General features: G+C 41.0%; 1 protein-coding gene across 1 annotated transcript in view; it reads right to left on the reverse strand.

Moving 5' to 3' along the window:
• LOC141809113 (inactive phospholipase C-like protein 2) overlaps positions 1-27,797 on the reverse strand; it is a 94,066-nt gene that overhangs the window by 28,228 nt on the left and 38,041 nt on the right. Inside the window, exon 2 of the mRNA XM_074695934.1 lies at positions 6,407-8,893. Within this exon, the coding sequence (XP_074552035.1) occupies positions 6,407-8,893 (2,487 nt within the window). The remainder of the gene's footprint in view (positions 1-6,406; positions 8,894-27,797) is intronic.

The raw sequence follows: 27,797 nt of genomic DNA on the forward strand, positions 1-27,797 counted from the left end.
ATCCGAGGCACCGGACTCCGCACAGCTGGCCTCTGCTGAGCTCTCTCAAGTCTCCTTTTTTTACATTTAAAAGGCAAAGACCATTTCCTAAAACACCTTCATTTATCCTTTCCAAAGCCATCCTCTTCCCCCTCCTTCCTCTTTCATTTATTCCTTCAACTTTTATCTCTGCGTTTCAAAAAGAAGAATTTACATTTCAAACCTCAGGATTTCACGGTTTGGGGAGCAATGGCAGAGGCAGTGCTGTTTGATCCGGTTAAAAGACGCCGATTCAGATCCTAATGTATACATTTCCACTTCTCAGGCAGAGTCTAATGACGGATTACAGTGACAGCTGTGACGTATCATTAGCCTGCTACCATTTCCAGATTCAACAACTATTTCCTAAAAGCTCTTCACGAACCCTTCGACTTGTTCCTTAGAGAGTTTTTAAGTGATCCTGAAAAAGTCCTCCTTCTATGTATCTGCCTGATCATAATCCACACTTTAAAATAATATTATCAGCACCAATATTACGGGTTATTGGTTATTTCAAATGCTACTTCTTAGCTTAGCAGGACCGTCTCTATGACAACACCACTCCAGCTGTTGAAGTAATTTTGTCGTGATGGTGGACACTTGAGCCAAACTATCAGACAGAAAAAGGACAAAAGAGCAGAAGAAAGATTAACAGGAGAGAGATAGAGCATGAGCTAAAGGCTAAAAGGGGCTAATTTGTTAGCATTAATGTTGATTCCAACCCACAGTCAGCAGTTATTCTTCAGTGGTCTGTTCAAACTCGAGTCTGTCAATAGAATGAAGAGTGAGGTTATTGACAGTGTTTACTTGTTGTTATGTTAGCCAACAGAAACGTCAGAGCACCGGGCTGCCGATAGCACTACATATAGCTAGCTACTACAACAGTTGGTTGATGTCGTGTTTCAAACTCTAGCACATAGGGATGGGTACTTTTCACATTTGAAACGATAAGGTATCGATGGCAATTGGCATTGGTACTGAACGGTAAGGATAGACCCTTGGCCGGGCCGATATTTGGCATTTTGGGGCCTTTTTTTAACCCGACGACTGATATGAAACCCATTCAAGACTGTGTTGTTTTGGCTCTGATGCTTCTCTGCACAGAGTTTCTCTCTGTCTACACTATGGAAGCCCTGGATGGTCATTTAAAATCAGTCATGTAAAACCAAACAGAAAATTAATTCAACTGCATAACATGTCTGTAAAAGGCAGCACAAACTCAATTCTGTCAAGTTTTATTGCAGTTGGAAAACTTAGTTTGCTGTAGAAAACTTTAACTATTTATTTTTTTAAAGTTTTCAGTTAACTTTATAAAACATGCTGCTAAGCGTTGGAGCTGTTTAATAAACATTTGCTTGAAGGCGTTTGATTGCAGTGAAGTGTTGGAGCTTGTATTGTTCAAAAATTTTTTATGCAAATACTTTCACTTTGACTGCAAATTGATATTGGCTTCAAACATCGGTATCGGCCCCAAAAAATCCATATCGGTCTATCTCTGCTCAACGGTACCAATTTTCAATACTTTTTTTTGTTTTTGTAGTAAAAAATATATATTTTTAGTAATAAAATGTATTTTTTTCTCAATTTAACATATTTATTCTTCATTACATAACCTTGTAATGCTGTGCTCATGTTCAGCATGACTTCCCTTACAGTCTCAAGGATGTGTTTAGGTGCCTAAACATGGTACCTTATAGCCGCGTTTCCACCAAGCAGTCCGGGTCGGTTCAGTACGGTTTGGCACGGTTTGGTACAGTTAAGCCTGATCTTGTTTGCGTTTCCACAGCAAACTGTGTCCTCTCGTGGTTGGTGATGTGTAAGTCAGATGCCTAAAAGCTGCAGCTGTTTGACAATAGCATGACGCCGTAGCAGCGTGACAGTTTACCCCGCTAATAAATCCAGCGAAGAAGAAAAAATGCGACACAGTAAACAAAGAGCAACCATGAAGACATGCAGCATTTCGTCCTCTCTGTGATTGACATGTAGCTCTTTGTTACAAAGAACAATCAAACTTTGTTTCAGAGAAGTCTGTGTGCCACCAGGAGAAATAAGTGACGATTCTTTTGACCAATCAACGGTCTGCAGTGTTGTAGCTCCACCTTTTGAGAGTGGATTGGTTCAGTCAGTCACCCATATGAAAGGGTCCCAAAAAGTGGGACGGCTCGTCTCGGTTATTTGGGGATCTGTCCCGGGATAAGTCAGTGGAAACGCCACAAAATCAAGCCGTACAGAGACGAACCGAACCGGTCTGTTTGGTGGAAAGGCGACTTTTGATTTTACATGAAACAATATCTGGTACTTTTGACAGAATTCGGTTGGTGCCTATAAAAGTATCTAATTCAGTACCCATTCCTAATAGGACTATGTAACTGTACTGATAAATACCTTACCTCGGGGCGTTGTATCTAGTAAAAAAATGTCTTTCACAAAGAAAATTTGTATTGATCCAATCTCCGTTTAATCTCAAAACAAACACACATTTTGCTAAAAGTCATTTACGACAGTGTGTGTGAGACTCCGGGCCAGAAGGGGGCGAAGGAGTCCAGTTAAAACTAGTGCTGCATGATTTGGGGAAAAGGTGCGATTTGCGATTAGGTGGACAATATTGCCATTGCGATTGTGCTTGCAATTTAATAAAAAAAGTTGTGTCATGATGAGTCTACAGACTTGCTTGGTTATCATGGAGAAAAATCTGAATTGCATGTGCTGACATTGTGATTGCGATTGCGATAATCGTGCAGCCCTAGTTAAAACAGCATCTTTAAATGTTCCTGACTTGTGCACCAACAAATGAAACTGAGATATTCATTCTCCATCAGTGTAAAACTCTGAAACACATCCACTGTGAGAAATAAACCCTAATCTTTTAAAGTGCGAGTCGTCATTTTTGTTATGAAGTTCATCAACTACCGATTCCCCTCTTTAATTTCCAATGATCTCCCTGAAATGACCTTCATATCCCTCAACTCAGGCTGTCATTTTCTGATGCTCCTACATCTGAAATTACAGGATCAATCTCCCAGCTAACGCACAAACTCTGCGTGGTGAAGATATTACGTCCAGCCATGAAAAACACAGACCTGCATGCCGCTGGATTTCTAATCACATTCTCTGCTTGTTTGGTTTGGTCCGCTCCTCTGTTTACTCTGCCATTAGACTCTGGTTACTGCTTTCTGAAGCCAGATTGACAGTCAGTGGTATTTATGACCCGGGGTTGGAGCAGTAAACTGTAGCTGGAGTGTGCTCCATCGGCTCCTGGAGGAACATGCGAGCGTCGATCTAATTTAGCATCTTCCCACACAAGACATCAGCATTATACATCTGATTTGGTTACACCAGCGTCCATCCATCCATGGGCCAACTGCTTCTTGTGCAGAGCCTGGAGGTAACTGGACTTTATCAGGTTTTTTTCTGGGACGGCTTCATCTTTAATTATGTTTCCTCTTGTCTCTGAATGCACAACGACCAATTCTTAACAAATGATTTTAAAACAGAAATTAACTGCATTTCTTTACGCTTGTTTTTTAATCAGTGCATTTACAACCAGCTCTTTTCATACACTGGACAAAAGAAGCTCTTTTCAAAGCGTTATGGTAAACGTTTACAGTATTATTCTTTTTTCTATAGCCGTCAGAGAAGACAAGAGCCTGTCGCTCTGAACTGACAACCAGACAACGCGACACACGACAGGCCACAGATTCCCGCTCCGTCTCTCTCTGCTGTAATCTGTTCACCGAGCAAATGAGACAAGCTTTGTGTCACACCCGTCGGTCATCACAACCAAAACAGCAAACGCTACTGGTCATCAACCCAACACACACACACACACACATACACACACTGCTGTTAAAATCTTCATCTATCCATGCAAGGGAGTTTTAAAGTAGTGCATTAGGCGCCTAGCAACCCAGATCTCTCCTCCGGCCACTAATTGTCCCTCGTTAATGATTAGACTATTCATAAACCTCATAATTGTACAGCGATGTCACTTTATTACTGTTCTCTTCGGAAACGTTAATGGAGCACAATTAGTGTCGAGTCTTTGTACACAATAGGAAGTGCAATGAGTCTAATGTGAAACACTTGAATCAGTTTGGGTTTATCAAAGCACGGAGAGAAATTCAGCTCTACTTGACTGAAAGGTACTTTGTGACACCAAATTGTGTCTACGTTTTTAACAGCTAGCTCTTGAAACGGAAGAAACACAATTAAATCCACTATGAAACCATTAACACGACGAAGTTTCACCAGAAAATGCAAAAAGCACAGTGAAAAAAAACGCTGTAATATGCATGCCAGGCCTGTAGTTGGCGATATAACAGTAGAGACACATTTTATGAGTCCTCCAGCAAAGTACAGGTGAGCTGATCATTTGTTGTCTGTTTTGTGAATGGAAGTTTCACCCCTAATTCACACATAAAGTGCAGAAACCACTCTGATCTTCAGTCCACTGGCGCCCCAATCACCAACGGCTTCGCGCAGCTTTTACACTGATGATCTATTTTTGCCGGAGTGTGCCGCAGAAACGCATCAATCTCTGAAGAGCAGATGGTACCAAACAGGAAATAAGACACGAAAACAATTAGAGTATCCAATCATTTCAAATTAAAGCTCCTTGTTCTGGCTTTCGACATAGATCTCATCCTCGTTTATCAAAACTATGTCAGTGGCACATGGCCAGAAGTCATCAGCAGGTCAGATCCAGAGGAAATCCGACGTTTTGGAGGTGAAAAACCTTTTACTTTTATACGACACAACACATTATTTCCATAAGGACACCAACAGAAAAGAGAAGGCATGGACTGAAATTGCAAAAGTTTTGGGAGGGCCTGTTGCAACGATGAAAGTATAATGAGCAAAGCAGAGTGTGATGTCAGTGTTTCCAATGAAAACTTTGGTGTGCTAATTACACAGCAATGGTGGCCACAGCGTTTCAGAAAAATCCCACTCTGGAGGCTGTGTCCAAAAGTTTCCGTTTTGGGTCGGCTTCAACACCAAAACGCATCAATACCACGACAACGGTTCTAGGGTGAAACGCAAAATTTTTGTTACATTTCAGCCGACCTAAAGCCCAAACTTTTGAAAACAGCCCCCAGAGTGGGATTTTCTGAAACGCTGCAGACACCATTGCCGTGTAAACAGTAAGCCGACGTTTTCAGTGGAAACGCTGACATCACACTCTGCTTTGCTCAAGAGCATTCAACAGGACAACAGTACCGTTGTTACCATCGTCCTGGTCTACCATGTTGTGCTTGTGCTGCTGAATTTGTGACTGTCTTTAACTAAATGAGCATCTGTTGCTCCACTTCTGCTCTCAGTATTCACCAATACACCAGATGATCGACCTAACTCTACTTCAGAGGAGATCTACCAAAAGCGGCTTCTGTAAAGGACAGTTATAGCGCCAACTATAAGCCTGGCATGCTAACTACAGCGTTTTCAGTCCCTCAGCGTTTCCATGTAACCCTGATATTTCACTACGTTTTAGCATTTTCAGATGTAACGTCGTGGAAATGGGTCCTGAGTATATGAGACGATGCTGAAGTGCTAAAATCTGCTGTTTCTCGAGTGTCCACTTGAGGCTGGCTCCGAAAGTACCGTTAGTCACATACACACCAAGCAAAAAAAGCTGTTTTCAAAGCAGAAATTAACCTATTTACAGCCTGGTTCACAAAACAACTCCTGTCTGAGTCGCTAGTTTCACAATCAGCACAAACTGTATGGGGAGTGAATTTGTTTAACTGTTGTTTTTAACTCGGCTGTTCAGGGGACATTAAGATTGCAAGCTCCCCAAAACAGAGGCACAGCTCAGGGTCACGTGACCGACAGGCGCCCTGTAGCTGTACGCGAAGCTCTTGCCACTACCAATATGGCTGCCATAGCCGATCTGCTTCATTTTCCATTTCAGAAACAGACAGGTGACGTCTGGGCGACTACCTCCATGTTTTATACAGCCTATGATCAATACCTTTGGGTTTCATCCTAAAACAGTTGTCGTATAGACGCACCTAATTGCCTGCCCAAGGACTTGCTTCACGTAGTGACCACTAGACCATTTTAGTGCCCTTAGTGCATCTATTTTTAATGAAAGCACATGAAACATTGCAGAAAATATATTTGTTATCCTAGATGCTTGTGCTATTGTACAGTACCACATCGCATTTTATTGTACCATACTATATCAGGCCTTAAAATTGTATTCCTACAAGTTTTTTAGAGGAACCCACGGTAAAAAAATCTGTTGCATGATTTTTAGATCTCAAAACTCTAAATCAAGAACTATCACAGAGTAATTTCCTGTTCTGAAGGAGTAGCATTATTCACTGCCCACTTGCCGCTCATGATGACAAAGCAGATCAAGGCCGTAAGATCATCTCCAGCTCCTTACCTGTACATTCTCTCTGAGGTCCGTGGCCTCCCTGAGCGGCTGCGTGGACGCTCTAAAGAGCTCGTCCACCACCTTGATCCCTGTCGTCTTGGTCGTGGTGTACTCCCGGGCTTTTCTCCCCTTCCTCACGGACAGACCCCTCTTATGTGCCTTCCCTCCGCCCCGCCTGTTGGTGATGGCCACGTGGACGAACAGGGTGGTGTTGGGTAGAAACTCCCCTGTGAGACACTGCAGAGGGACGTGTCTATAACCTGGCTGTAAGCACTCAAACGGGATGGTGTACTGGCCAATGAACTCGTCTCCAATGTAGTCGTCGTCCAGCACCACGAAGCGCAGCACGGCGAGCTCTGGTAGATTGATCTGGAACTCAAAACTCTCATCAAAGATTGGGTTGTCCCCGTTCTGGGACACGGTCTTTGTTCTTTGCTCGGCGCAGTCCGCTGGGATGCCGTGGATCTCCACGTATATGTACGGCTCCACGACGTCACCCTTTGCAGCAGAGCCACGAGGTTTGGGTAGATTCTGCCCGCTGATGACCTTGATGTGGAGAAGCTGGGCGGACACCCCCGGGAGAGAGTCCCGAGCATTGGCACTGAAGTAGGACACCTCCTCCCTCATGATGGCCGGCCTCAGAACGTACCCACAGTTCCCGTTCTGCCTGAACCAGCCCAAGTTCAGGTCCATCATCAGACCTGGGGTCTGGTAGTTCATGGCCACAATCTGGCAGCCACACTTCCAGAAATCCTGGGGGTTCATGTTGCTGGCATCAATCCTCATCGGAGTGGGATAAACCCTCGACAGGAAACGTTTGTTATAACAGACAAACTCTTCTGGAAACTCGTTGGCAAACCTGTTGGCGTCCACTTCATTGAACGAGCAGATCTCCCAGAACTTATGCTCCCTCTTCGAGAGCTCAAAGTCCCTGAACTGGACTGACTTACAGAGAGATACAAGATCGGAGAGTTCCTTGCACAGTCTGAGTCTCTTGTAGCCCAAGCCATTAATCTGGTCTTTATCGTCAGCGCCCACTCTTCTGGACATTTCTAGACCCTCCTCCTCATCCGTCACATCCCCCTCGGCGTCAGTGCAGTTGGGCGGTAGCCTCTTCCCCTTGAGGAGGATTTTACCTTTGAGTTTTTCAGGGGAGGGTAGGTAGCTGTCCTCTTTGTTGGGGGGCTCCACGTGCAGCTTGTCCCCGAGGATCTTCTTCATGTGCTGAGCCATGACCCTCTGCTGGGGGATGCAGCAGTGAGTCACTAAGCACAGGATCAGGGGATACTCAGAGCTCTCGAAAGCATACTGGTTTATTATGTCCATGACTTTCGAGAACGCTAGATGTGAAGCTACTGAGCTGCCCACGTACACCACAGGTTCATTATCAGGGCCGTCCCAGACGATGACCTCGATGCTGCGACAGCCCATCCTTAGCGCTCTGATGTAGCTGCTGATGTCCGACGAGCCCCAGAAGTGGTCTTCCAAGAGAGATGCGTTATGTGAAGAGTTGATGTAGTAGTGGGACAGAGGCTGATTCATGTCCTGGCACACACGTTTGTGCTGCGGGTCGAAGATATGGCATTCAGAGGAGAGGAGGTAGTGAGTAAAGCCGTCGATGGAGAGGTAGCTCCTGTCCCTGCCTTCAGCTGATGGCTCAAATTTCTGAACGATATCCCTGCACATGTCCTCCGTCACGCCTTCCACACCCTGCTCCACCTCCACGAAAAGCATCAGGTCTTTACTGTCCAGGTACTCTTTGTTACTGGAGAACTGCACCAACAGGAAGAAGATCTCTGGTCTGGTGCAGAGCTCGCAGTAGGCCTCCACAAAGGTGTCCATGTTAATGTCCTCTCCGTACTGGTCTTTAGCTTTCTGGAGCTCCTTGAACTTCAGCTCTATCCTGGCCTCCTTCATCCCGGGGTTGAGTCCCTTGATGATCTGCGTGGCCCTGAACAGATCTATGTGCCCTTCCTTTTCCATGTCTGCGAGCTCAAACACCGAGCCGATCCAGGATGTCCGTAGACTTGGCTGGCTGGGTTCGACCATGTCTACGGTGTGACGGCCATAGGACACCAGATACCTCAGACCCATCACCCAGGTGCTGACGATATCAGCTGAACTGGCAACCAGATCCAGGGACTCGTAGTTGTCTCCGTAGATGATAGAGAAAGCACATTCATCAGGGAACTGATCTGAGAGACCGTTGCTGCGCAGAACTGGAGTTTTCTTTCCCAGACGGACCTCTTTGATGCCCTTGATCTCCAGTTTTGCTTTCTCAGAATCCTTTTTTGATGGCTCCCAGCGGAGCCAGTGCATGTCTGGATCCAGCAGGAAGTAGCGGTTGTACATGCGGGAGTTGGAGCGTACTTTCTTCATCTCACAGCCCTCCATCATGAAGGCCATGCAAGCAGCCGTGCTGTTGATCTTGCGGTCGTTCGGCATCGAGCTGAAGGACACCGTTTTCTTCCTCACCTGCTTCTGTTTGGAAGTGTCCTGAAAACAGAAGAGAAAGAGGATCAGGGGTTAGACTTGATGAAACACTCAAACAGAGGAAAGATCACCAAAATATCAGTTAGCAGATCTACAAGTTACAAAACCACGTGGTATTCTCCGTCTCATGAGGGCAATAATGTTTTTATTTCAAGTTTAATAAAAAACAAAGAGTTACAGGTAAACCTTGGGGAAATTTTAATCAGACCTGGTCTAATTAAAAATGTAATCCTGTGGCCACACTTCTATACACAGTAAAAGATCTAGTGAATAATTATCTAAATTTAATGTAATTTTTGTGTTTTTACATTGTACATGTAATGTCTTAGTTTTTTATTTTCAATAAATTTGCAAATATAAAAAAATGACAAAATTTTTGTCATAGATTTCAGGAATTTACAAAATTGATGACAATAATTTCAGTTGCAAAATTTAAAAAAGAAAATAAAATTTGCAAAAATTCTCTGAATTTTTTGATTCCTCAAATGTTCCAAAATGTCATAAGTTTGCAAAAAATAAAAACAAATTAAAAAGTTCATTACAAAAATTTCATCATTTTTAAAAAAATAATAAAATTTGAAAAAATTTGCAAAATCTTCCCAGAATTGAAATGTATATTTTTGAAGAAAAAAAGCAAAATCTTAAAGAATTGAAATTTCCTTTAAAATTTTGAAAAATGCAAAAAGAAGAAATAAATTGATTTTTTTATATTGAAAAGTGTTAAAAAAAACATTATTAAAAAATTGGCAAAAAGCTAAAAGTGTTTTTGCAAAATCTCAACAATTAATAATATCAAAAATGTACCAAAATTTCATAATTTTGCAAAAAAAAGGTTATTTCAAAAATTTCATTACTTTTTAAAAAGTTGTAAAAATTTTTAAATTTGCAAAATCTTTAAAAAAAATAATTTTAATAATTTGAAGAAAAAAACGCAAAATCTTAAAAAAATTGAATTTATGAATTTTTAAAAATATCAAAAATGAAACAAACTGGATTTTTTTACATTTAAAAAATGTTAAAAAGAAAATTTTTTTAAAAATTTACAAAATGCTTGATTTTTAATTGCAAAAATCTCAAACAATTATAAGTTTTATTGACAGATGTGATGCATACGTACTTTAACAATATGTTGACACATGATTTTATTAAGTGCCAATGTTTTCATCATCTTTACCCTCTGTATGAAAAACAGAAACTCTATATAGTGAAAATTTTATTTCAAAGAAAAAAAATAATTTTAAAGCTACAAGAAGAAGAAGAATCTACTGCAAAGGAGTCACAGAGCCGCAGGTTGCAGACCCTTGGTTTTATGTCTTTTTTCTCTTTGAGGAATAGTTATGTCATTGTAGGAAAACTTCTGCTGAGACCCAAGGGCTTGTGGTAATTCATGTTCCCTTGCCAAGACTTTGAGGGTAACAAGGTTTCTCTCGGTTCAGCTGAAGGATAATATGATTCAGACTCTTTCACAGAGGTTACCAGGGAGTGAAAAGGACAGATTGAAATTCTTCCAAAACCTCCGTCTGTTCATCAAAGTCTCTTTTTCTGGATATAAATCTAAAGGAAACTCCAAATGTCACGCTCTTTACACTCACTAACATGATCTTTTCTCCTCCTTAGACAGAAAACTGCAGTTTAAATCACATCCTATTTGATAAACTGTCCAAAGAGACAGCTCCTCTCTCCACTGATTCAATCCAAAACCAACCAGATGGACGTTTGCAGCGTCTTGGGTATTTCAGAAATGTGAAGAAAGCTGAGAGAAAGCACAGAGCAGACTGAGGAGGAGGCAGGAGGGAGAGATCTGTTCAGGTCTGATTGTTTCCAGGCGCTCGTCAGAGACGCGCTGCAGCCGCACAGGGTCAAAGAGCGCGAGGGTAATCTTATGTCTCATTAACATGCTGTTACAATTAGCCGGACAGCCAGGCAGGACAGCAGGCTGTAACCCCCGGCTCCTGCCTCTCAATAAAACGCAAGTAGGCACAGAGTGCCCGTTAAACACGCTGTTAAAACCTGACTCTATTTATAGAAGGGAAGTGCAAAACCATAAAACCTGGTTACTCGGTTCTCGGTTTAACACTTCATCACAGAGGGGGAAAACTCTAAAATATCGCTCATTTCAAACTTATGAGATAACTCTTCTGTTCATTTTTCCCCTCACTGACCTTCCTCCCCTCCCTTTTTTATCGCACCTTTGAGTCCTTCCTGGAGATGTCAGTGTTTCTGCGAATGAGTGAGGGCGCGTCCGAGCCTCTGGCTGCACCAGCTGCTGTTTTGTGCCGTCGCCTCTGAAATGTGGGGGTATTTTTGTAAACCCTCACACCTTCTACGTCCCTTCTTCATCCCTGATGATGCTTTCTGCTCAGGGCTAACGAAGTGACGTAATTAACGCGACATTAGCGCTCAGGTTGTGAGTTAGACTGCAGTGTTTTACCAAGTAAATGTGGGGAAAGATGAGATTTATTTAAGTGACTCATTGTTATTCAGGGTCAATGCAAATTGTGAAACTGTATGCAAACAGAAAACAAATTCAGTCAAGGAGACATGCAAAAATAAGTGCTGCAAAAAAACAGACCAATGCATCAAGAGAGATGCCCAAATTAAATCTAGAGAACAAGAAATGCTCAACATGAAAAATAACGCCTGTTTCATCTGAGTTGGTAAATCTCAAGCACCACGAAAAATCAGACGCTTCCTCCCCTGCTTGATTTGTGAAATGACAGAGAAAAGCTGCAAACTTTTGGAGCTTAACTGCTCATTCGCCACTCAGAGAGGATGGATTCGTCTCCTAAAGGTGATCCTGAGGGACTCTGGACACACAGAGACCGACTTCCTCCACCTCTCCACTCCCAGCTCCTCCTGTCACATCTCTGCTCTGAAGCAGGTCTGATGTGAAGCAGTCAGACACGGCTCAGATCCCGTCTCACCCACAGAACTCCTGCGTCAATGGCGTGCGTGCGGTGTGAGTCGGTGAATAAGGCGGCAGGGGAGCGTGGGTAATGGGGAATGAAGGCAGAACAGAGCGGAGCCCTCCTGATGATGTTGGAGTCAGAGTGTGTGAGCTGTGTTTACCTGCATGTGAGGATCAATGTCTGCGAAACTGGGAGAGCACGGCCACATTACACAACAGATCCCAACGATTCAGACAAACAGATTTTACCAACAGGTTTTCTCATGTTTTGTTTCATTCTGCTGAAAAAGTCTTCCCTGAGTAACAACATTTATCTAAATCCACTTTTTCAGGACAGAAGTGCTCTTTATCTTTTGTTTTTTAATTCAAAAGCCGCTTCTCAACATATTTATAACATCACAGAGGAAAAAGAATAAACACATAATCTGAGTATTTGGCAGCACCAAGGGTCTTCAACCTGCGGCTCTGGGGCCTTATGTGGCTCTTCGACTCGTTTGCAGTGGCCCCTTGTAGGTTTATTAAATATCACTGAAATAAAGCATTTTTATTTTTCTTAAAAAGTGTATTGGTGTTGAAGAACATTCACACTATATATAATCATGATTTTTTTTTTTTTTTGCTTTTTGCAATTTTTTTTTTATTCCAATGTATCGAGATTTTTTTTCAAATTTATTGAAAAACAATCCACATTTTCTTTTTTTCTAGATGCCTATTTTGGTAAATTCTTCATTTTTTACATTTTCACAAGTTTTATAAAATTTAGCAAATGTTTTAAAATGTGTTTTTTTTATTTTTGCTTCTTTTCAAAATTGTCTTTAAATTTTAAAATTTCTCAATTTGTTTTTTAAAGAGTTGCAAATTATTTACAATTTTTAAGCAACATTTTCCTTATTTTTTGTGAATTTATGAACTTTTGGCAAATTTTAAGGTGTTTAAATATTTTTCTTTAATTTTGCCCTTATTAAAATTTCATTGATTTAGCAAATTTATAAAATGTATGACATTACAGATGTTTAATTATTTTAGAATTTTTACTTATTTTCATTTTTTTTTAATTTTGCAAAAACAAATATTTTTTTTAATATTGCAAATTTTAAAAAATTTTAAAGTTACATTATACTTTTTTTTGAATTTGTAAAATTTTTCAAAGTTTTAGAATTTTGTTTTATTAAACTTTTTAAACTTTTAAATTTCAATATTTTTGCAAATGTATGACATTACTATTTTTTTTTTTACATTTGCAAAAAAAAAGGGAAATAATAAAACCAAGACATCACACACGAACAATTTTATAAACACAAAAACTTTTTGTTTAGGTTACTAATCACCATATTTTCACCAAGTTTAGAATGTCACACACTGCTTTGTCTTTGTGGTGAAGATAAAGTAGATTTTAGTGGAGCTGAGGCAAAATGAATCATGCCCAAAAAAGAACCACAAGTAAAAAGCCCTGTTTCTACCAAGTGGTCCAGTTTGGATCAGTACAGTTTGGTACTGGGTGAGTTTCCAAAGCCAATTGTGCCCTTCTTAGTAGGCGGTCTGTCAGCCAGAACAGGAGGGCGCCAAGTGGGCTGGTAATCTGGGGACCTGTCCTGGTTTTAGTCAAAGGAAACGCCAAAAAATGCCGTACAGAGATGAACCAAACTGAACCGCTCGGTGGAAACAGGGCTTAAGACTTCAGAGATCTTATTTTGCCTTGAAGGACTTCCCAGCTCAGTCGGCCTCGGTCTACTTGGACGAGAGCAAGGTCAACGCTCCCTCCCTCTTCCTCCAGTCTGGGCTGCTCGTCATTACCCCAAAGGGATTACAGAGCTGCTTCCTCTCTGTGTCCAAGATGGCTGCGCAGGCTACCATCTGAATCCTGACAGACAGTCCTAACAGACTCACTAAAGGAGACATCACAGGGACGTAAAACAGAGACCGAGACGTTTAAAGGGCGCTAATTTACTGGGTTTAACTTTAAGATGTTTGTGCCTCCACGAAGAAAATTAAATCAGCAAGAAGAAGCAGATTCCCAAAGGGGCATAAAAAGAGAAGGAGAGATGGAGGGATAAATACAATGTCAAAGCCATTTCGCTTTGGCAACATAACACTGTTTTCTGTCATGCTTATAAAGCATCTTAAATTGAACACAGATTCTGGAAACAGGAGAGGCGAGGGAGTGATGGAGGGAGTAAAAAAAGACGGATGAGGGGAAGAGAGTCAGGGGGGAGTGGGAATTCGGGCCTGTCACCGTTTGTCACTGTAATCTCTGGTGTGGGCGAGCGCTTAAATTCTCACAGCGGCACTCTCAGCCGCACATTGTGCAACTCATCACACCATCTTGGTGCAAGTTGCTCCGAGCACGAGCATAATGTGTGAACAGGAGAGGGAACGTGCACGAGTCAGGAGTGAGCAGACATGTTTGTGTTGCTTCCAGCGCACGGATGGATTTACGTTTTCATCCAGGTGGTCTTTTGTGCCGAGCGCTTGCTGTGCCTGGAATGCAAAGCCCCGATTCTGCTTTTAACACTCTTTCCATGCTCAGATAATAAGTGGAAATCCCCCCCAGAGAACGCCAAACAAGCCAAAGAGCAACAAAGAGTTGCACTAATTACCGGCCCGCAGAGAGCGGAGGTCAATGCTATCGAGCGGGGGAACCGCAGAAAAAAAGCAACAAGTGCTGTAATCCAACTCGGATATTTCAGTCACAGCCTTCATCTCTGATTCGCTTTCTGTGCTCGATCCGCCGGAAGGCCACGAAACACGTTCTGCAAACCTGCAGGTGAGCTCACACATCTTTTCAGACTTCACTACACACACATCATCACGGTGCACATGCAACTCAGCGTCAGGCTCTCTTGCGACTTCCCCGTCACTCCGCCCTCGTCCCCGGCTGCTCTGCATCGCCATCACCAATGGGGCCAATTATTTCCTGCATAAGCTACTTCATGAGCTCAGCCCAGGTGAGATTCTGCGTGTGCATGTGTGCATGCTTGTTGCTAAGCATGAGATAAAGAGTTGAAGAAGCAGAGTGTGTGTGTTTCTGTGTGTGTTAGTGTGTGTCCATCCTGCAGGGTTAAGTCACATCTAGTTCAAGCTCATTTCATCGCAGTCACACGCTCCGGTTTGATCCGTCTGTGGCTGTTCTCTTCCCCGGCAAAGTGTCCGCTGTCACTCTCAGCTCCCACTCACTCTGAGTGATTGTGTGTCTGTCAAGTCATGTGTGTAATTCTGCAGAGGCTGTGTTAAATAATAACAGAGTAATCCTTGTGCTTGCAAAAGAAGAGGGGAGGGGGGCATAGCAGGGGGGCTGTTTGTCTCTGGATCCACTAACAATCTCCTGCTGAATGTACAATCCCCTCCAATGTTCCCCTGCTTCAGCTGAGGCTGTTTGAAGGTTGTTTCGCCGGCTTACATTCATGATTTCTCTGGCGCTGCTCCTTCATTGACTATTCTCTGCTCACATTCAGCTCTAATGTATTCTGACCCAGAACAGAGTCTCCCAAGATTACAAGGCAATCCAATCCTCTGTGGGGCTGCCCATACACCGAAAAATGCATGCACCCGTGGCACTGCGGGACCTTTGGGTGAACGTTCTGTTTCTGTCGTATAAAGGTCTTTATCAGTGTTGGACAAGTTACTTTAAAAAGCAATTAGTTAAAGTTTCACATTACTTTCCCAAGTCGGCTACTTGTGCCTTACATTCAAACCTGGAAAAGCACACCCCCCTCTCTCCCCAAAGTTGGTTTGATCCAAAGACGCTGCAGGAGATCCTCTCTGACTGAGGTTACACAGACACACACAGGTAGCTGTGTGAGATTTGTTAAAGAAAAGTTGACTTTAGCATCAGCTCTATGTTAAAGACATGTCAACATGATTGTTCTCATCATTACTCGCGTGTCTGACGCTTTCCCCACATTTTATTTGCAGCTCCTCTCTGAGCCTGGCTGAGCAACAGAGAAACGCACTTCATTTCACTGTCGCTAACAGTAACAGTGTTATAACGTTTAAAACAGTGATTAATAAGATTAATAGCTTTTAACAAAATAATTGAAATAAAGAATTTTTGTTTTTCTTATAGAAGGTATATATAATGCAATTAAGTGTTCACTTTTTGGGGAATTTTGCAAGTTGTTTTTTTTTTGCAATTTAATTTTTGGACAGTTTTTCAAATTAAGAAAAAAAGAGATTTTGCAAATTGTTGACATTTTCACAATTTTTTTGAATTTCCTGAAAATTTGGCAAATATCTGCAGTAACATTTTAAGTGTTCTTAAATTAATGAAATTTTGGCAAATTTTTTTAAAAAATTTGCAATTTTTTTTAAAATTTCGTATTTTCTATAAAATGTTGCAAATTTTTTCAATTTTCAATTTTTTTTGAAGAATTTTGCAAAATTTATGACATTAAAAATTGTTCAATTTTTTTAATATTTGCCAATTTTTTTTGTAAAGAAATTTCAAAGTTCTGGAAGAATTTTGTAATTTATTGAAATATTATCAATTTTGTAATTTTATAAAATCGATGACATTACAAATTTTTCATTTTTTCTTAATTTTCTTAATTTTAAAAAAGTCCAAAAATCTGCATTTGTTTAAATATAAAAAACAAGACATCCCATGTACAATTATATAAACACAAAAAAAACTTTTTTGTTTATATAATTTTATTGATTTTTGATATATACATAATCATACACACTTTTTTGTCTTTATTGTGGAGATAATGTAGATTTTGTGGCTCCTGAATGACCTTAACCAAGTTGAGCTGAGAGAAAATGTCTCCTTTGAAGGTAAAGGTTGCAGATCCCTGTCAAGAATCTCATGACCTGAAGCCGCTCGGGGACCTTTGCATGTGTTTGATTTACTGTCTTCATGAAAGTGACAGAAGTTAAATTTTGACTGAGGTTTTTATCACTGAAAGCAGAGGATAAAAACGGTTTGGTGCTGATGTGATAAGCTGTGTCTCAGCTCTCACTACTGGAGGCTCCCATCGACTCTGAACTCTGTTTTAATACTTCCCCGTGGTCCGCGCCGCTTTAATTAAAGAGTGTTGTCTGATCTCACAGCATTCCTCTCATTACATTCATTACCACAATGTTTTCTCATTTCCCCAAATGTTTTTCAGCCACAGGCTCCGGATCTGCTCTGTGTTTGCCAGAGCTGGAGCGAGTGTGTGACAGCAGAGTGTGTTTGCTGAGCTCCTGATGATGACCACTGAAAGGATAATTGTTGACAATGGTGCTTTGACACTTTGGTCCTGTCATCAGTCCCCTCCTCTGTCTCCAGCTCCTCTGTTTGCTCTCCCTCTTTATATTTCTCTCTGTTACTTCATCTGCTCAGCTCTGGCTTCCTGAATAATTCCCTTTTTACGCTCACACTCTGCTTCTGCCTTTACTTTTATCCCCTCATGCAGCGCCAATAAAGACGCGAGATTGATACTGGGAAACAATTAAGGTTGGACCGGCCGTGTGCTGGATGTTCCACCCTGTGGGAAATGATCTATCACTTCCTGAATAACATCCGACAGAAGCAGCTGTTTTGAAGCCGCTGAAATGAATGAATCGTCTGCCTGAGCCCTGGAGGCGAAGCGAGGGGAAGCCAGAGGAATTCTTTCGGGTGCACACCAACGTGCACTTACAGACCCATCGGTTGTGGAAATCCGTACATCCTGCCTCTGTTTTTTTTTTTTTGGTATGTCAGGCTGCAGAGCAGGAAGCCAGATTACTGCAGTAGCTCAGGCTGCACCAGATGTGGCCTTTCCCTGATCCACATCCAATGAAAGTTTGTACAGGAGCTCTCTGAGGCTCAGACCACTTCCAGGCGGGGGGTCCTTAGTGTTCAGCGATGTTCAGACTGACATGTTTATTAAGGCCAGGCAGGAGGGAGCTGGTTGAGAGTAAATGTCACTCTGCAGCTCTCACCGTCTACCTCACACAGACGTCAGCCTACCAGAGGACTGCAGACAGAGCTGCTGGTAAAGACGGATCATCAGTCTACATCATCATAAAGATGCAGCAGCACCACTCAGCTACATTCATTCAGACTAGCTAGTGTTTTCTAAGCATTAAATTCAACCTGTCAGCAGCATCAAAATGTACAGTTGTTCTGTCCATACATAGTAAAAATCTAGTAAAAAAAAAAATTAAATAAAAGTTTTTTTATGTTTCTAAAGTTGTACATGTACTGTCTTAGTTTTCTATTTTGAAAAAAATTGTAAAAATACTTTTGACATTAAAAAAATACATATAATTTCATAATTTTGATGAATTTGAAAAATTAATGAAATTTCCACGAGTTGCAAGATTTAAGACATAAATAAATTAAAGAATGTGGAAAAATAAAAATAAAAAATTCCCAAAATTTAAAAAAACTAACCAATATATCAAAAATTTGCAAAAAAAAAAAAGATTTTTTTAAAAGGGAATTTAAATGATATGCCAAATTAAAAAAAAAAAAAAATTGAAAAAAATGTAAATACACACTTGCAAAAATTTCAAAAATCGCAAAATTTATGAAATTAACAAGATGCAAAATTTCTTCAAAAAAAAATTAATTTAAAAAAATGTAACAACACCTTTAAAAATTCCCAGTATTATTAAATTTAAAAATCTGCTAATATGTCATAAATTTAAGAAAAAACATGCAAAATTTGTCATGAAAGTGAATTTTAATTATTTGAAAAATTCCTAAAAATTAAAAAAAAATCCACACTTTGCAACAATTTAAAAATTTTGCAAAATTTATGAAATAAACAAGTTGCAAGATTTAAAAAAAAAACATTTAAAAAGTAAACCTACATTTATAAAAAATTCCCTAAATTTTAAAAATTAAAATAATCTACCCATATTTAAAAAAATGGAAAAAATGCGAAATTGTTAATAAAAGAAAATTTAAATAAAACGCAAAATTTTCAGAAATTAAAATAAATTTCAAACTGGCAACAATTTCAAAAATTCAAAAATTTTCCAAAAAGTTTTGTTTTTCTAAATTTGCAAAAATCTCCAAAAAATGTGACAGTCTAATTGGCAGATGTGATCTAATTTTATCTAACAAAATGTAGATGTCAGTGTCTTTAATCATCAATGCCCTCTGTGAGAAAAATTAAAATTCTTTATTTCAAGAATATTTTTTATTTTAAGCTACAGGGAGCCACTGAAAAGGAGTCAAAGAGCCACATGAGGCTCCAGAGCCACAGGTTGAAGACCTTTGCTCTTTACCTTGTGTTGGCCTGCTTTCATACAGGCCTCGTCATCCTCACACTTCACTCTGTCAGTGCAGCTGCTCAGGCTTAACCTTGAGTGCCGTCTGCATTGCAGTGAATGGCGACAGAGAAAGAAGTGCCCCCGCCTGCCGCTAGAGAGCTGTGCTGCTGCTGCTGCAGCTGCTGCTGCAGTACAGGACACCTCCTCCAGCCGCTCTGCACCTCACCTCACTTTTTCTCCTCTTCCAGCTCCCTGAACGGACGCACAGGGAGGAGGAAGGTGGGTGAGTCTCCTGCTCCGTCTTACAGATGCCCCTCGTGGTTCTGACAAACCACAACACAACAACATCATCATCATCATCATCACTGTGTTTACGAGTCTCTCCTCAGGCGGAGTCAGAAATCCAAAGCATGAAATCCCAATCAAGAATTTTGGTGACACACTCCTTGAAGAAGTTCTGCACCTCCTCACAAACTCCCCCACACACACACACACTGCTTCTTTTGTAAAACCCACATCGTAGCATGGAGGCACACACACCAGCCTCCATGAGCAGCACACTCACTCTCCAAACGCCCACCGTGTGTGTATTTTAAACACCCCGAGCTGAGAAGCTATTTAGACACTGGAGTACAAAAAGAGAAGGAGGCTAAACCTGGCGAGCGTTCAGAGAAGTTCAATCACCTGTGTAGGTGCAGAGGACTGCGTGTGGGTAGCAGAGCAGGCCGGCTTACTATAGCTCCGCACACATGCAGCGGGCCTTTGGAGAAGGCTATTGTTTTGTTCCAAACCTCCATCTCTGCTCGGCGTTTGGCAAAAATAAGACGACATCTCTGAGCAGTCTTTGATCAATGATGCATTTTCTCTCTGACACATTCCACGCCTGCGTCCGTGAAGCCCACTCAACTCTATAAATAATCCCCGTGAGCCTGATCCTTGGCTGGGCTCCTTCTGTCTCGTCAAGGGGCTGGCAAACCGGCTCATGGACTGTTTCGGTGCCAGGAAAAGAAGAAAAAAGAAACTGGTGTGATATCTGCACCCGCGTCTCTCCGATCTGTACAGCTCCTTCTCTCCTTTCTTGTATTAGGTAATCTTTATCTGTTGCATAAATCTGTACAGTACATTCAGGCCGTGAATGAACGCTTCACATTACCTCTCTAATGTTTTTATACGACCCATAAGTGGAAGTTCACAGAGTGCATCTGCACCCAGCTCTGTGCTTCATTTCCGTTGACTTCTGCATTACTGCACCCTGCACATTAATGCATCGGTTAAAACAAAGCACGAGACGTTCTGCACACTCCTGATCTGAGTGTAATTATTTCAGAAGATGCACACTCCTCCTGTGAAAGTAAAAAGCATTTCCTCCAGCCCAGGTCGGCTTGCACACACCAGCTGGCTGCAGAGCTGAACGCCAGCTTCATTAGCTGTTTTTCTCCCACTGGTGGAGACAAATGTAGGACATGGGAGGAAATGGGTGTGTTCGCGTGTTTGTTTTAATGCAAAGTGAAGGGAGGGTGGAGGACACCGGATCAGAGTGGTTCAACATGCCCACTTTGCAGAAGAGCTCCGGGTGAAGGTGACCTTTGTGACAGGCAGGACGACGGAGAGGAGAATCAGATCTACACGGGGGCACGCGGGGGTCTCTGCAGGAACAGAGAGAGTGGTCTGCATGCAGAGGGGGAAAGAGGAGGAAGAACAGCTCCTATTTTTAGGTCTGGCCTCACTCCTCCTCCTCCTCCTCGGTGCAGGGGGGAGAGGATTCCCTGAGAGAGAAGTGAACAGCAGGAGGGGAGGTGAATGTGATGAGGATGTGTAAAAAAGACACGCTGCTTTCCAGGCCTGAAACAAGCTGACCCAGTTTCTCCAAAAGGCTCGAGCTGCTTCTGAGTCGTCTTTACTTGGAAGAGTTCCTGAAGGTCACGTGAAGATGAGTGGATAGCCTCGATTTTCAGACTGTAACTGCTTTTTTAACAAAACCAAGTCCTGAAACAAACTCTGCAACATCATCATCTTCAAGGTTCTTCTTTGGGATGGAAAAGATTTTCAAGTATTCAAAAAGTCATGGACATAAAAAATTCAAATGTGTCATGTAACAATAGCTTCGTCCTGTTTGCAGCAGATTTATGCAGGAAGCTGAAGCTGTTACTCGTCAATTTCACATAAAGCAGGTCGAGTGGGACAGGAAGTTGTGCATGGAAACCTTCTAAAATGCTCACTGACTTTCACAATAAAAAAAAAAAGTCCAAACCAAGCGGCAACCTCTGGTCTAAGAATATGAGACAATGGTGAAGTGCTAAACTCTACTGTTTCACGAGTGTCACAAACACACCAAGCCAAAAAAAGCTGTTTTCAAAACAGAAATTAACCTATTTACAGCCTGGTTCAAAAAAACGTCTCCTGTCTGAGTCGCAGCTCCCACTGTACGGGGGGTGAATTTCTTTCTAACTCAGCCGTTCAGAGGATATTAGGATCCCGAGCTCCCCCAATAAGAGGCACAGCTGAGGGTCACGTGACCAACAGGTGTCCTATGGCTGTAGGTGAAGCCCTTGCCACTACCAATATGGCCGCTATAGCCGATCTGCTTCATTTTCTGTTTCAGAAACAGATGGGTGACGTTAGCAAGACTACGTCCATGTTTTATACAGTCTATGGTCCAAACTAGGGATGGGTGAGTACTGATACCAGGTATTAGTATCGGGCTGGACCAGCCTTAATCTAATGTATCGATACTCGTGAAGGCAGCTGATACTGTTTGGTTTGACACCATGGCAAACATGCATCAGGTCCTGTTCAGACAACATGAAAGATATACACTTCAGTTTGTTTTTAAAGAATAACTAAAACTTTGACAGTGGTTAATTTTTTTAAGGTTTTTTTTGTTCTTTTGTTGATTTATTTAAAAAAGAAAAGGGTAAACTCGGAGTTGTTTGCGGTTTATTTTGGACTTAATGGAAATGATTTGTCAATCATAAACAAAGTACTAGAGGTACTTGGTGTTGGTGAGTGCTCAAGACAGAGTACTCGTACTGGTAACGGTTTGAAAAAAAGTGGTATCAAACTTCTCTGGTCCAAACCAGATCATATTTAACTTTACTACGGCAACAAAGTGGCATACACTGCAAAAAACTGAAATCTTATCAAGTGTTTTTGTCTTATTTTAAGTAAAATTGTCTTGTTATACACAATACAAGTCAGTTTCAACTGATCAATCCAGAAAAATGTCTTATTTCAAGTTATTCGAAGACAAAATAAGGTCTGAATTCCTGTAACAAGTTAAAAAAAAATCTGCCAATGACACAAGAAACATTTGATTGAAAATTTGCTTAAAACCAGATTAATACAAAAAACTTTTCTCTTGTTCCATTGGCTGATTTTTTTAACTTGTCACAAGCAATTAAGCCTCATTTTTGTCTTTAAACAACTTGAAATAAGACATTTTTCTGGACTGATCAGGTGAATGTGGCACAGATTGAGTCTAAAAAGAGATTTTGTACAGAAAACAAGACAAAAACACTTGATGAGGTTTCAGTTTTTTGCAGTGTAATGACTGAAGCCAGACCAGGAGTCAACAGGTGCAGTGCCAACTCTGCAAGGTTAGCCTAGCATAGCTTAAAGGCTGTGTTTTGCTTTTTGTGTGGACGTGACGCGTGAGGGAATGCATGAGGCTTTTATGCTTTTTAACAACACGTGCGGCGTCCGTTGGTGTCCATTCCCAAACTGCAGGGGGCGATGTATCACAAACGTGCGCCTACCAGAGTACTAAACAGAGTCAAAGAAGTTTGCCTTCGTTTACAACACATTTACAATTCTGTCCTGAGATTTTTCCAGGTTATCTTAACTGATTCATCTTTTCTGCCGGGAGTGGCCGCACTTTTACGCTATGAATTATTTCCCACTCGATTATCACGGTGATCTCTGTGTGAGGACTCATGCAGATGCTTGTATTTCTGCACTTTCTGCACTGAGCGTAAACCCTCTCCATCTTTGATTGACGACAATCTTGGAATAGTTATGAGTGACTATCGAGTAGCTCTTCTGCTCAAAATGCCCGTCCCTCTCTCTTCCTTCGTCTCTCGTAAAAGCAGCTTTGACTTTCACAGAGTGGAATGGAAGTTGAGCTGGAAGCGTCTGGTGTATGTTTGTAGTTTTCATCAGATCAGCCCAGCCCGTGCAGCTCATGTAAATGCAGACTGTAGCACACATATGCACACTCCCACACAGCTCCAGAGAGAAAGTGAAATCCGTATCAAATGGAGGAAGCACCTATAATGAGTTGGATAAGTGAGTGAGGCGCCGTCGGGCTATTTTAGTCCTCTGTTGTGTCGTCTCTTCATGTGGTCGACTTAACAGCTCCCTGTGAAGCATGAAAACCTCGTAAGCCTCAACCAGCAGCAACAGAAGCTCAAATCCCGGAAGCAGAACCACATCAGCGTTCGGGGGCTGGGCCCTGTGCCCCGTCATTACCGCTCTCTGCGGGGAGCCGTGACGCCGAGGGGAACGCGTCACTCCTGCTTTTGTTGTAAAACACATTTTACTCCACAGAATGATGCAGTTTGCTAACAGCCTTAATGCTCCCTCAGTGTTTTCTGCTGATACATAATAATTAGTCCAGCTGATAAAAGCACAGAAAACGAAGGCCGCGCTCTGAAGCCGACTGTGCCCAGAGTCACAGCGTTACTCATCTCTCCAAAGCCAACAAAAGCTTTTGTTTAATCATAGAGGGAAAAAAGTGAAGAGCGCGGCACTCCAAGTCCTTCAAAAAGGAGAAAACAAAAAACAGTGTGTGGGTGTTACAAGGGCAGAGAGGGGGAGACCGGGGTCGGACCAGCTGTGGAGAGCCTCCAGTGGGGGGGACAACAGCTTCAGAGAAACAACAACAACACATACAAACAAACACGTTTCACCCCCGCAGAGAGGAATCCTGCTCAGCCGCGGCTGAACACACAGTTTCTGAAGCAAACAGATGATTTTACCTCAGAAAAAAACACAAAACGTGTCAGAGATGAACCCAAACACCAGGAGTGAATGAAGCTCGGAGCCTGAGAAATCAATACGGCTCCGGTGCAGCAGTTTGTTTCTTCTCAGGGAGATGAAAGCTGCAGCCGAGTGAGCTCAGCAGATTCATTTATTCATCTATTCATTATCATATTCTTTCTTTATTAAGGAAAAGAAAGTAGGAAAAAATACTTGATATTTTTTTCAACAGTTTAGCTCTTCTAAGTGTTTTTTTTTTTTTTTTACAGTAACGTAAGATTTACAACAAAACCTGGGAAGATCCATTTTAACCCTCTATGGTACCTCGTCGCCTCTAGGCAGAAAACCCATGTAACAAAGAGGACTTGGTTTTGTCATAAAATACTTTTAAAAGAGAAAAAAAACTTGAGTAACCAATAGCAGTGATTGAATTTGTCATGTGACCCTCTTTCTACTTTCCCTCTTCAAAACTGTCCGATAACATTTTTAACGTGTCTTTCTCAGTCTAAAAAAAATATGTTCATATTAATAAACAAGTAAAGCTGTGTCTCTAATAGTTTAATTTACTTTATTTGCGAACTAACTTAAGGAAACGCATAAAGATATAAATGCTGCCTCTTCAGTTTTCACCTGGATAAATTTGATGTTAGTTTTAATAAAGTTTAGACTTGGCTCTCGTCGTCTTCTTAACAGAGCACAGGCTCATGTCCTCCACATATTTTTCCCACAATGAAAAGTTTGTCTCCTGACAGCCAAAAGAGTGAAGTGTTTTGTGAAATAGTTCATGTGAAGTTGTATAAAATATGTTGAGTCTCCTTGACCCATTCGTTTCAATGGGGCGTTCCTCGGTGGTTCAGAGTGGCCAGCAGAAAACGTTCAGACATGAAATTTTGTAAAGAGTTATTTTTTGAGGATTTTACGCCTTTTATGTCATGCACTGTAAACTGTTGAGGCCATCAAGTATTATCCACGTGTTTACAAAAAAATTTTAGACATGAAAAATGAGTAAAGAGATCCGCACACCAAAAAATAGCTCCCAAGACAATAGTTTAATGGAAGTAAGTGACATCTAGAGCAGAATCGGTTTTTCTCAGACTTTAAAGTCTACATAGGATGTGCGTGCTAGCCTTTTTTATTCTATTTTTCAACTAAAAAAAAAAAGTTGAAATATAAATAAATAACTCTCTTTTTGCAATGAGTGACCATTACAGTACAGTGCTGCCTCAAGGCACCAAACCCCAAAAATATCTACAATTTTTTTATTATTATTTCTTCAGATTATGTTTATTTGATAATCTTTAAGAAAAAAAAAAAACACTCAAAATATTATTTTTTAACTGGCATTACAGTTTGTACCATAGAGGGTTAAAGAAAACCAAGCAAGCCAAAAAATAAAATATAAGATAATATTAAATAAAATAATATTAAATAAAGAAACAAAATACAATAAAATAAAATCAAATAAAATATTAAACAATGGAATAAAATAATAAGATAAAATAATAAATCAAAAAAAATAAAAAAATAGAAAGAAATACTAAAAAATAACAAAACAAAATAATAAAATACAATAAAATAAAATACTAAAAAAATAGAATAAAAATACTAAAATAAAATAATAAAACAAAATAAAAAAATAATAAAATAAAATTGAATAAAATAATAAAATTCAATAAAATTATTAAATAAAAAAAATAATTAAAAGTTAACCTTTTCTTCTCTCCTTCACTCACATAAAATCCGGCCACACAGGTTTAACATATTCTGTCCATTTGGACCAGATTCTTTAAAATAAGTCTTTCTAAACCTTTAGAGAAAATGACAGCTTCTCCAAAATATAAATTTGATCAATTATACCCATTCAGTCAGCAAAATTTGAGGGATCGGGTTTCAGTTATTTCCTAGTAACAGCTTTTTTGTTTGCTTCCAAAATATTTTTCATCACTGATAACCACAGAAAAAGTCTCCCACATGGATTCTGTTGCATCTGTCTTCCTCAGTTTTATCAAATTTCCCTTTTTTTCTCCTGTTTGTGAGCTCAGCAGAATTTAACAGTGAACACACGTCGCACACGTACAGAGTGGAACCTGCCGGGCCCCCTCCTCTCATCCATCTGCCGTCCCCGCTGACCCCTCTGTCCCTCTCTCATCTCCTTTCCTTCCTTCCTTCCTTTCCTCTCATTGACATTTCTTTCCAGGACCAAACCTCCTCCTCCAGCAGAATGTGAGCATCATTTATGGGCAGTTTGTTTTTTTTCTTCTCCTCCTCCTGTGCTTGTTATCGGAGGTTGTTCAATCGCTGGGTCGTGCCAGTGGAAGCTCCTTTGTCACTTCCTGTACAAAGAGCTCATTGTGATTTAACATGCTGCATCCTGAGCATCCTGGCTGATTTAGTGCACTCATTAAGGACAACAGCCAGCTCTGCACTGCTCCACTGTGCAGGCTGAGAGAGCAGGAGGGATTTCATCGTACGGTAACACTGCAGCGAGGTGATAATAACAAAGATGGAAGTTTAACTCCACTCTGACTCTGAGCGTTAGCAGAAAGACTCCACTGCGCTCTTCTGCTGCTTTTATTCTCCGTGATTTATTTCCTCTCTGGATCTGTGTTTACTCTGAGAAACCACCTGAAGGTCAGGATGTCTCACACACACACGCACGCACACACACACTTTGATGCATGTGCACACAAACAGCTAAATGCGCAGCAGCCAATCTGACCAAACAAACAGGAGATAAAAAAAAATCCAGCTGCATAATTCAGTCAGATTGTCATCAGTGAGCAAACACAGTGTTGTGAAACAAAGACAACAGCTTTGCTCACTTTAGTGAAAAACAGGAAGCAGAATACCACAACCATGAACGTGCATTTGACAGTTTTCCACCTGACGTGAGCAGAAGCTTTCTGCATGCAAAATATTTGATGATAACTTTGCATTTCTGAGATCTGAGAACCGGTTGGTGAGCAGTTCCCACACCCCGAGCGTCTCCCATCTGCATCCTGCCCTTCACACGTGTTTTCTTCTCACCACAGAGCTGTCAGTCAAACAGCAGTTTGATCCCAGATTAAGATCAGCTGACGATTTCTGACGGATGAGTAATTGAAATCGGTCAGAGTCGACCTTTGCTTCAGGGAGCGTTTCATTCACAAACCTGCATGTGACAGATAACGTGAACACCGAGCAGGAAAAAGGAGCAAGACCTGCACCAAATAAAAACTTCTCTCCTGTTTTGCATAAATGTCAACATGTTAATTAAGAGATACTGTCTGGAAAGGGATCCTGACATGATTTGCAAGGCTAATGGGGTTCAGAGAAAGTGCAGAGAGGAAAACTGATCACACAGGTATGCAGGCGATGTGTCGGAGGACGACTTCTGTTTAAAAAAACAGGAGAAGTGAAGAGTAAATAAAGGCTGATCGGCTTTCCTCTGTCATGAGAGGAGACGCCTCTTAGCCTCTTCACATAAAGTGTTTTGTTGTTTCTTCCCAGGAGATGCTTAGCCTCTGACATTTACACTAATGAAACGGCTTAAGAGCTCACACGTTCTGTGCAAACCAAGAAGCCAGACGCTCCATCCTTGACAAATATTATGAACTGGACTTTGCACTTTTTATTTCCTCTCTTGCAGTAAATATTTCAAAGCACTTTGAAAAGCATTGATGATGGTTTGTATCTTATATTCTTCATTTGGTCACCGTGATGTGTGATAACGACGGAGCCAATTAGCTCCACAGCAAAGTTCAGAGCATGACGACCTGTAACAAACTGTTATGTTAAAAAAAATCAATAAATCCACGTTGTTAAGCAGCAAATCTTCTTTTACTCTCCTGAAGTATC

The sequence above is a fragment of the Halichoeres trimaculatus genome, unplaced genomic scaffold (assembly GCF_033239565.1).
Source record: "Halichoeres trimaculatus isolate MK-OKI-2021-1 unplaced genomic scaffold, fHalTri1.1 fHalTri1_scaffold_20, whole genome shotgun sequence".
Taxonomy (NCBI): domain Eukaryota; kingdom Metazoa; phylum Chordata; class Actinopteri; order Labriformes; family Labridae; genus Halichoeres; species Halichoeres trimaculatus.